Here is an 11,425-nt window from a genome sequence, read left to right on the forward strand (position 1 = left end):
GGCAGCTAACTATTAGCTAACTATTTTCACCGGGTGTTTTAATTCAGGCAGCTAACTATTAGCTGTGTTTGCTAAAAGAAATCAACTAATAGCTACTAATTGTTAGCTGGTTGACAGATAACTGAGTTTAGCTCTGTAATTATTGCGTGCGGCAACGCTAACCACTCGCCACGACTAGCTAGAGAAGGGGCTTAGTGGTTTTTGGGCTTTAGTTTGATGGGAAGCAGCCGCATTTTTGGGCCGGGCTGTACTCAAGAAATCACAACAGGAGGATGAACAAATAAAAGCCCACGTCAAACATTTCCTTGTCAGAGCTTTCGTTTGTTAAAATACGAGATGCCTCAAATTTTCTAGTGGGAGTTCATTGGAAGGAGCAAAATATATAACCTTCCTTGTCGTTTTAATTTGAAGAAAAAAAATCCTTGTATGGCTAAATGACCTGTCTTGTTGTTTTATTAGTTTCTGTTTCTTGGCACTGATGAAGAAAGGAAGTCCCTGACTCCTGAATGTGTGTGTGTGAGCTGGTGGAGCTTCCTGAGCCAATCACAGCCCATCCATCCAAATGCAGCTCTAGAGCTGCAGCAGCAAGGAGATATTTGTGGGGGCGAGAAAGAGAGAGAGAGACGTCCCAATCACAGTTTTGTTTTGTTTGTTTCGCATCTCTATCTTGTGTTTCAGTCCATTCAAGATTTGCATGAAACCTAGTTGTCAAAAAAAAGAAAAAAGATTTGCATGAAACTAATGGAAAGAGATGAGGAATGCAGGAGGAAAGAGATGAGGAATGCAGGAGGAGCAGCATGCAGTTTTTGAGATGAAAAATGTGTGGCGGCTTGTCGATGTCACCATCACCAACCAAATTGCTCTGCTCTGAGTCTTGTGTTTTGTATGTTTCCTATATATGATGATTCTGTCCTGTCCGGCGTATTGTTTGTTCAAAGAATCAAAAGGCACTCTCTCATCTGTTTGTTAGTTCGTTTTAAACTAAGGAAAACGAGACAAAGGCTGCATCTTTTGTTGTATAATATGGTAGAATATAGAGACAAAGCTAAAGGTGTAGAAAAAAAATCTTGGAAAGCAGTGGCACGCGTAATATTTTAGCTTTTTTTATTTATTTCATTCAGTCGGGAAGAAAGGAGAGGAGGGGAAGCGAAGGTGAGTTTGGATTCGTCAGCTGGGCAGGAGCAGGACTGCACCATGCATCCAATCCAATCCAACCGCAATAAAAGTATGGTCAATCATAAAGCTTAGTGGTTGATTTTAAATTAACTTATAAGAGTCAAACTATACAATATTTTATCTTCTATTTATCTATAAAAAGTTCTTTATTGTTATATGTTTTATATTCTCTTTTTTCTATTCTTCTCACATACATTTCTATTGAGATTCAGTAGTGCCTATACTTACATGTTCAGGTTGTTACTTGCTTGAGAATCAAACTCTCTTTTCTCTTCTTTCTTCTACTTTAGTAAAAATATCAATTAGCTTGACTAAAAGTCAATCATTGTACTAGCTCTAACCATGGCATGCAGTTGAGGTCGGGAGTTGGGACTTGGCTGCTTCTCTACCTTAGGCGTCTCTGTCAGATAAGGAGGAGACAGCAGTGAAAATGGATGGATGGATGGAGGGGTGAGCAGAGCAGCCCACTTGCATTTGGGCCGCCCGCACCACGAGTGGTAGTGGAGTGGCCCATCACTCCCCCCTCCTTCCTCCATCCATTTACCACCCCACCCCACCCCGCCCCGCCGCCGCCGCCACCCCCCCAACCCTCCTCTTCTCCCTCCCCTGACTGGAGAGAGAGAACCTGAACCTTCCCGAGAGGATAGATAGGGGGGACGGAAGGCACCCGCATCGAGGAAACCAAAAGAGAGGCAATCTCTAGAACCCTCTCTTCCACCTCCCTCTCTCCCTCCCGCGCCGATCCATTCCATTCCATTCCAACTCAATCCCCCCCCACCCAGCCCAAACAATGGCGTCGGACGGGAGCGGCGTGGTGACGGTGTACGGGAACAACGGCGCAGCCCTTCTGGAACCCTCAAAGCAGCCCAAGTCGGCGACTTTCTCCGTCAAGGTCGGCCTCGCGCAGATGCTCCGTGGCGGGGTCATCATGGACGTCGTCACCCCGGAACAAGCCCGCATCGCGGAGGAAGCCGGCGCCTGCGCCGTCATGGCGCTGGAGCGCGTCCCCGCCGACATCCGCTCGCAGGGCGGCGTGGCGCGGATGTCCGACCCGGGCCTCATCCGCGACATCAAGCGCGCCGTCACCATCCCCGTCATGGCCAAAGCGCGCATCGGCCACTTCGTCGAGGCGCAGATCCTCGAGGCCGTCGGCGTCGACTACGTCGACGAGAGCGAGGTCCTCACACCCGCCGACGACGCGCACCACATCAACAAGCACAACTTCCGTGTCCCCTTCGTCTGTGGCTGCCGTGACCTTGGTGAGGCGCTCCGGAGGGTCCGTGAGGGCGCCGCCATGATCCGCACCAAGGGGGAGGCCGGGACCGGCAACATCGTCGAGGCCGTCAGGCATGTGCGGTCCGTCATGGGCGATGTCCGTGCGCTCCGGAACATGGATGATGATGAGGTGTTCGCGTATGCTAAGCGCATCGCCGCGCCGTATGATTTGGTGATGCAGACCAAGCAGCTGGGCCGCCTCCCTGTTGTGCAGTTCGCGGCCGGGGGTGTGGCCACGCCTGCTGATGCCGCGCTCATGATGCAGCTTGGGTGCGACGGCGTCTTCGTCGGCTCGGGAATCTTCAAGAGTGGCGACCCTGCTCGCCGCGCGCGTGCCATCGTTCAGGCTGTCACCCACTACAGCGACCCTACCATCCTCGCCGACGTCAGCGCCGGACTCGGGGAGGCCATGGTCGGCATCAACCTCAACGACCCTAAGGTCGAGCGATACGCCGCCAGATCCGAGTGAACAACCCTATCCGCTCCACCATCGTCATCTTCTCTCATATATTTGTATCACCCATCCATCCATCTGCCTTCGATATGCATCTCCACTCCGCCGGCTTCATCCTTCTCTTCTTAATAATTTTTGCATTACAAACAGTAGCTTATTTTGTCTCATGTCTCTCCATCAGTAATAACGGGACTGAATCAATGGTAAGAAACAAAGCTATGGTACTATGCAGAACCTCTTTATTTTTGTGTCTTCTTATTAGCTACTGTATTAAGTTAGACTAGGCTCCCCTGGTTTATCATGTACTCAATCAAATGTTGAACGGTTTGTATGTCTGTCGCTCTGCCAGCCCTGCTTATGGCTTATGAATGATGAATCAATGAATGAATCACATGTTCTTCATCCGGTCATGTCATGTCACTTTCTTTTTTTGTGGGATGTTTGCTTCCTGGATGAGAGTATTGAGTTATTATTTTTAGGATGATTTGATGCTACTCTTTGATGCCAGTAGCATTTTCCCCCCAAAACAGTTTCTCCATGTCTCAAAGTCGGGATATGTTAAACTGATGCTGCATTTCCATATATGACTGAACTTGTACTCTTCGATACTCAAAGCTGCTGATGCTTGGGAAAAACTAGTTGAGTGAAGTTGCTCTGGAAATACAGTCATCACACCAGTTTAATTTAAACATCACAGGTTTAATTGGTGTTCTGTCATGATGTTCTGAACATTCTGCCAAACACATATAGACATGTTGATTGGAGTTGTTCAATTGCAGTTTAATTTCAGTAAACAGATTATTTTTAATTCAGTTCACAGACTGAATTCAGTTCAGCAGATGTTGGTGATATGTTGTTGTGCAAGGTCTAGGGACACATAATCTGGTGTAAGTAAAGTAATATAGAGTTTGTATTTCAAATTTGGAGATGAGAAGAGATTGAGGAGGGATTAATTTGTTTTGGAGCTGAGAAAGAGAGGAAGGGATCAGGGAACATCAGGGAAACAGAACCTTGTTAGCTAGTGTGTGTGTGTGTGTGTGTGTGTTGAATTAGGATAGGCTAGCTCCGTTAACCAGGCAGCCCTGTTGGTTGCTTATGAATGAATTGGCTTCAGATTGATGTTGATCTTGTCAGCCTGCATTGATTTGTTTGTTGGTTGCGTGTTTGCCTATTTCTTGGGTAAGTGTTATTTTCAGGAGGATTGATACTATATTTCCATAAACCAGCTTGGATGAGTATGAAATTTGTGCCCTTTTTTTTGTATCTCGTTGAGCTTGTACTTGGTACACAAAGTTGCATTTTCATTGAAGCTTGAGAACAAAATGAACACAGCTCTCTGTTGGAGTTGCCTAATTGCAGTTTAATTTTTAGTAAATAGATATCTTATTTCACTTCAGAAACTGAATCCAGTTTCAATAGAGCTTGGTGATATGTTGTTGTGCAAGGCTAAGGGTCTAGGGCCACATAATCTGGAATTAGTATATTCAGATATCAGGATTGGTGATGGGAGCTTGGAAAGATAGGAGGGGATCAGGGAACAACAGCGCAATGTTCTTGTGTGGTAAGGTGGTTAGCCCACAAACAGATCAACGTTCAAACTGATTTGAGCCTGCCTGCTAACAAATACTAATTTTCCTGATGGCAGCCTCACTTCGATGCAACCTTGCCTAAATTACCTGTGAGTGCAGGTTTTACCTGTATCTCTTTCTTGAGGCTAAGATGGCTAATTACCAAAATTTAGTTGTGATATTGGGAAGGTGCACTAAATTAATATTATGAGCAATCTTGTTTGCATTTTTCTCAGCCACACATCACTATTTAACTTGGGTGGTGGGCAGGGGTTCCAGGTCACATGAGTGGTTGAAACTTGGAGGTCTGAAATTTAAGTTCAGCTTGGGCAATATGTTGGTTGAAATGTATTTCTAGATGAGTTTAATACGTGGCAGCATGGTTCCCTTGTGATTTTCTTCAGTGAATTTCTTGTGTCCCACACATTTTAGTCACTGTTTGGTTGGGCCTGTTCATAGTTTTTAAGGCGTCGCTTAGGCGTCCAGGCGACCCCCCGCGCTTTGCAAAATGCTGGCCTAGGCGTCTAAGGTGGGCGCCTAGGCGTTCGGGCGGTGGCACATTGCCATGTCTCGTCTTTACGCCTTAAGAATTATGGGCCTGTTAAACTTTACCATCTATCACATTGAATGTTTGGATATATATATAAACTATTTACAAACCTCAAAACACAACTAGAGAATAATTTGCGAGACGAATTTTTTAAGCCTAATTAGTCTATGATTTGGACAGTAATTTCTAAATAAAACAAAAAATGATACAGTACTGTTAAACTTTAACACCTCAACCAAACACCCCCTTAGTGACAGCAAGTAAAGTAGATGTGCCAAATTGGCACATGTCCCTCCCTTTTTTTTTCCTTTTTTTTCTAGCTTCTGGTGAGTAAGAACATTTTTTTTGGAGAACCCCTGTTGTTCCAATTACGCAGGTTTGCTGAATCTGAAAACAATACAAGATTTACTGAAGCAGCTGAATTGGTATAGAACAATGAGAATTGGAGGGTGTAAAAACTCGCCGGACTTGTAGTCGATCCCTTTTGCTTATTTGTTTAACTGTTGCTTCGATCTGATCCAGGTGAAGTGGTGAAATATGGTTGGTGTTTGCAGAAGCTTGAATTGTGGTTGTTGCTCTTCTCCATTCATATAAACCATAAAAACCTGTAATTGAACGAACTGGAGCTGGACGTAAGCAATTCTTGTTCAATTGATTTTGCCGACCTCCTGGCAGGAGAGGGCTACATTGAGATGAAACCAGGAACATTAACCAAGTACATGCAGAAGACGTTGGCAAACCCTGTTTCTTAAAGATTTAAAGTTCAAAAGAGAGAGAGAGAGAGAGAGAGAGAAACATGAAAATGCACAGAATTCTGCTACCAATACACATTTCAAACTGAGGTTAGGAACTGATATAGAGACACTCGAACGGTGTGAGCTTATGTTACAATCTGAGTTCGAGTCTGAAAAGGATGACAAGAGCTTTGAGTCACCTAAACGGGGTATGTCTGTCGTTCATCCGTCCTGTTCATGCATGAACGAACGAACAATCTCGTCTGCTTGCACTGATTTATTTGCTGGGAATTGCAATGCTTTGAGTCACCTTCAACTCTGATCTTATCTTACCACAGTTGGGTGTACACCAGCAGCAGTTTAGAAATGCAGAGTCCTCGAGTCGTAACCTGAACAGTCGGATGCGTTTACGTTCACCAGATTTCTGCAGCTTTATTACTTCCTCTGTTCCAAATTATAGACGTTTTGGATTTTCTAGATACATTGATTTTATCATGTATCTAAACATAATGTATATTGAATGCAATACTATGTATCCAAACATAAAGTATATTGAAATGCATAACAAAAGCTACATATCTAGAAAAGCCAAAGCATCTTGTAATTTGAAATGGAAGGTGATTTTGGTGGTAGGCAAGGACAGTTGCTGAACAATAGTGAGTATCCTACAGACTGTCCGAACTTCCAACCAAATGGAACCATCAGATGCAACGCGATATCACAAGGGCGAGGCTTCTAAGTTCTAATCCTGCTGTTTTGTTCACATCCATCACTAATGCCAATATAAAGGATACATATATTACTATATATTCAGAACAAATGCAATGCAGCCAAAAATCCCGAAAAGGGGAGTGAGGTGTGAATTTGATAGTCTGAATATCCAGAACCCATCTCAACACGCTTTACAAGCAACGAGGACAACATTATGCAAAGCAAGATACATGCTGCTTCGACTAAACCAGACTACCTATGTTCCTATTCCTCATCAGAAGAGTCACTTAAAGGAACCTTTTTTTGCTCACTGGCCGCCGAAGAATCCTGCCCATAAAACATAAAAGGTCAGTTAGAGACAAAAGGCAAAGTGTGCATATATGAATTACCACTTTTGGGCCAACAGGAAAAAGAACACATAAATGAGGAGAAATTACCTTCATTTTGTCCCAGTCCTTCAGTTTAGAACCAAGCATGTATGTGTCACGAAGAGGTGCCCATGCTGGTTCATCTTCATCTTTGCCAGTATGCTAGAAAGGGCAGATCAATTATGAGAGACAGCTCAAGGCATTAAGGTTCTCTTACAAAGCAAATATTGCACCAGCTAGTAGCTTGTAGCAAATATTGCATCAACTAGTAACACCTGTTAGGCTAAAGACTAACAACAACACAACATGTGACTTCAGTTTGTGAAACCAAAAATCTAGACTGCTAATTTTACCACTACCGTCTGGCTGTGTCATCCTTACCACAAGGCAAACAACAAATCTTTCGACCATATTTTCTAACAAACCATTTTCAAACCAACTGAAATTGTAATCTAATATTTGAATCTGAGGTCGTTCAACCATGTGGAGTTGTGGACAACCACACCTGGGGGCTTAGGTAAAGTGCAACGAAATAAAACGCCCAAGGCAATAGGAGCCTAGGTACTGCATAGCACAACAGGAAAATTAGGCATGTTTTCTTTACCAGTAAGAGCCTGGAGCACAGAAACAAGAGGATGGTTCAGGTCACAGTGCTCATGGTTACTACTACTGAACCAGTTACTCCAATGATTATGGTTGCTAGGTCTAGTCAGCTATCCTGTCCAGTTAGCCTATTAAAGCGAAATAACAACAGCCAAGTGGCGCCCAGCATCAAGTGGATACCTTTCAGAAAATTAATTGTGGTTACTCTTATTGCAATGAACTTGCCCAAACAATGAACAAGCAAGTTAAGCTAGTTTTATCAATAATACAGCTTTAGTAACTATCAGTTTGCCTGATCTCCTAATGCTGCGTGTCAAAAATCCTCATCACAACAATAAAACATTCAACAGCATTTAGCTTGATCTCCATAATACTAAAGGTTGAGATTCAAGTGCATAGTGGGTAATGTGCTATAGCTATAGTTTGAAATTCATGCCAAGTCATAATACAATTTCCCAGGCATCAATCAATATATGTAGATGTGGAAAGTGGGTGATGTGTTCCTGTAACTAGTTTGGCAAATGCCATGGCAGTGAGGCATCAGTGTCATATTGTCCCAATAAGAGTCACCAAAGAAATAATTTGCAGTATGTACCTTGGAGAGATTGGAAGATGCCTTGCTCTTTTTATCTTGATGAGATGGCATCCCCAGTTCCGTGAGGAACGTGTTTTTTCTTTCTTTTTCTAGAACTGTCAGGAGTTATCAGGAAATCGTTCAGAATATTAGGATATGATCACTGCTGCCATGTCTCAAAATGAAATGCATAAACATAAACAGAGCGTACAACAAAAGTTTGAAATAACAGTATAACACAGTACTGCACTGCAATGAAAGGAAGCAGATGCTGTCGTTGTTTGGACCTCTTAATTTGTATGTTTGAGTAATCAAAGTGTACGCATCTGTTTGCATTCATTGAATCATATATCAAGATGCCATATTGAGTGGCTCATCATTTTTGGGTTTTGTAGGTCCAGCTAACATAGTCCTACACTGCTCAAGAAGAACAAGAATACAAACCAACCCCAGTATGAGTTGAAGTTCTAGATAAGACCAAATTTGATAAGTGCCTATTTCATGATAGAAAAGTTCATAGAGACAAAAATGCTCTAGTTTTGTAAGAAAAATGTTTAACATTCTAGAAGTAGAAACAAAATGGATGCATATCACATATCTCCAATTAGATGCATAGTAAGGAATTATATAAAGTAAGAGAATTTATAATACCAAATTTATCTAAATAAAGGCATACAAACGCTATCATATCTATTTGATAACTTCACTGCCATATTCCATGATCATATCTATTTGACAACTTCACTGCCATATTCCATGCTGGCTATGTGCCCAGGACTTTCCTGGTATAAGATCAAGAAACACATACATGCTGTCTTGCTTGTAGCCACGTTTCGTAAGTCACTGTTGTCCAGGTCACTCATGTGTAACCTGGACAGGGGCAACTTATGAGCCGTGGCTATAAGCAAGGCAGAATGTATGCATTTCTTGATTTTGTACGAGGAAAGTCCTGTGCACATAGCCGGCATGGAATATGGCATTGAATTCTTCAAACACATGTGATAGCATCTGAGTGCGTTTAGAAGTTAAATCCAGTGTGGTATTATAAATTCTTACTTTACATAATTCCTTACTATGCATCCAATAAGAGAGATGTGATAATATGCATCCATTTCGTTTCTCACTTCTAGAATATTTTTATTTAACTTGAAACAATTTTCTCATAAAGCTAGAGCATTTTGCTTCTTTGGGCTGAAAATTTTGTTTCTTAGCTTAACATTTCAATTCTCGAGCAGAACCTTTTTCTTCTCATGAAGAACAGCAACTCATTCATATGCTCAACTGTTGAAGTAGTCCAGGGCCTATTACTATACTAGCTGTACAGGATTTTTTTAGTAAAGTGTTTCGAAAGGAACTTTGCACGTTGGATGTTAGTCACTTAGTCCTCCTTAATTAGAACTCAAGTCAGCAACATTAATTATGACATGTATAATACAGAAATAACTAAAAGCCTCTAAGATGTAAGAAATATGCTATATAGCTTCCAGCCAAGCATAACTCTATATATGGCACTGGAAAAAATTGAGTTTTAGCAGATGCGGTGTAGAATAAAATGAACAATGCAATTCACAGACTCCGGAAAGAGGAGAGGAACTACTATAGCCTAGTAGAGTGAGGAGGTCAACAATATACCTTTGGCATCTTTAGTCCTTGATGGATTCAAATCTTTCCGAGGTTTCTGTGCCTTGTTCACCTGGAAAGAAAAGGCGATTTCAATGTTGAACAAACATGAAGAGGTAAGTGGTTAGAGGGTTTCTCTGTCCTTAAGACCTAGACTAATAATGTACCTACTTTCATATAATGGATGAACACCCAAAACCATTACAGAAGCAAGAATAGGTGGAGTAAACACAGTTGAGCTCACTACAATGAAGAAAAGTAGCATGTAGAGTTTAAAAGTCACAGGGACCGAGATAAGATTGGTGTCATGGTGTGCTTACCGCATTGAAAAGCCTGACAACTGATTGACCGGCAGCCAAACAATCCATGCAGAAAAACACATTTTAGTCAACAACACATTCAATTTGGTAATCTGCAATCTGAGAGATGCAAAACGACATGGTGTTTAAAACAGAGTATTACCCCCCTTGGTTGCAACCTTGATGAGCTCCTTCTCTTTGCTGTCCAAGTGGTCTTTAGGTATGACGTGGCCCTTCTCTGCTGCCTAAATTTTCCGTTTCGACCACACAAGAGCAAATTAATCAATAGCTTGCGGTAAACCATATTTCAAGGAGAGTGCACCTAATGTGCAAGGAGTGTGAGAGTCGTACCACTCGCTTCTCCTTTCGAGCCTCCCCCTTGGGCTTGTGCTGCTCCACCTCCTCGGCTAACTTGGCGGCCACCAATGTCTTGTGTGCTGACATGATTGGACCCTAATGAGAGGGAAACTTGTTAGCAGTCTAGCAGAGACAACCCACATTTTCCTTCCTCTGTTTCGTCTCAATTGATTGCCCGTCATACGCCAGCCAGACAACAACAACAAATGAAGATATGCAGCCAACCTATATCGGAAGAAATGAAAGGCTGGGAATTACCAGGGGATTGTCGGGGAGTTTCTTGGCCATAATCTTGAGGAAGGCGACGCGGAACGCCCTGCAGCCTTGCTCGAACCTCGTGACGGCCGAGCTGGAGGCCCCCTCCTCTTCGTCCTCCCCGTCCTCGTCCTCGTCCTCCTCCGGCTCGGAGTGGGAGAGGGCCTCATCATCGTCGCCGTCGTCACGGCGGCGGCGTGGATTCGGCGGGTGCTCCTGCCGCTGATCGTCGTCATCTTCCTCTTCATCGTCGGAGTTGTAGTCGCGGGCGCGCTTCCGGAGAAGCTTGAGGAACTTGGCGCTGGGCTTGTTGCGGCGGCGGCGGAAGGAGTCGTCCTGGTCGGAGCGCACGAGCTTCTTCTTCTTCTTATTGCCCTTGGGTTGCCTCTTGCGCTTGCCGGTATTCGGGGCGGCCGCGGCGGCGGGCGGAGGAGCTGACAGAGTCTGGGTAGCGGCGGCCATGGTTGGCCTGGCTAGGGTTTAGGGCTCTAGCGGCGGCAGAGTGGCGGCGGCGGCGCTGCTGATGCTTCTCCCCCTTCCCTGCTTTCTTCTCCCCACACACTGCCGCGCGGCCCCAGAATATTAGTCAGCATGGGCCTGGGCCTGGCTGTCCGTGGCTGCTGGGCTGAACAATGGGCCGGCCCGGGTTGGTTTTCTTTCTGAATCGTTTTTTTAATGAAAAGCTGAATTGTTTTCATTTACGACCAAATTATAAGACATTCCAAAAAATCTTGAAAGGTCAAAGAATCTTAAGTTTAATTAAAATTATAAAAAAATCATAAATTTTATGACATCAAATAAATATCCCATGAAAATATAATTAATAAAGAATTTAATAATACTTAGTTGACATCATAAATGTTATTATTTTATCATATAAA

At 43.4% G+C, this 11,425-nt stretch overlaps 2 protein-coding genes across 2 annotated transcripts; one reads left to right on the forward strand and one right to left on the reverse strand.

Moving 5' to 3' along the window:
- LOC8081595 (probable pyridoxal 5'-phosphate synthase subunit PDX1.1) lies at window positions 1,730-3,307 on the forward strand. Its single transcript, XM_002459170.2, has one exon. It carries the CDS (start codon window positions 1,967-1,969, stop codon window positions 2,918-2,920), a length of 954 nt encoding a protein of 317 aa, XP_002459215.1. The 5' UTR covers window positions 1,730-1,966; the 3' UTR covers window positions 2,921-3,307.
- On the reverse strand, window positions 6,494-11,128 carry LOC8081596 (RRP15-like protein). Its single transcript, XM_002461268.2, has 8 exons — window positions 10,548-11,128; window positions 10,284-10,385; window positions 10,096-10,177; window positions 9,954-9,973; window positions 9,646-9,706; window positions 8,035-8,129; window positions 6,906-6,998; window positions 6,494-6,795 (listed from the first exon to the last, which is right to left on the reverse strand). The coding sequence occupies exons 1-8, from the start codon at window positions 11,004-11,006 to the stop codon at window positions 6,733-6,735; spliced, it is 975 nt and encodes a 324-aa protein (XP_002461313.1). The 5' UTR covers window positions 11,007-11,128; the 3' UTR covers window positions 6,494-6,732.

The sequence above is a fragment of the Sorghum bicolor genome, chromosome 2, assembly GCF_000003195.3.
Source record: "Sorghum bicolor cultivar BTx623 chromosome 2, Sorghum_bicolor_NCBIv3, whole genome shotgun sequence".
In the NCBI taxonomy this organism is placed as follows: domain Eukaryota; kingdom Viridiplantae; phylum Streptophyta; class Magnoliopsida; order Poales; family Poaceae; genus Sorghum; species Sorghum bicolor.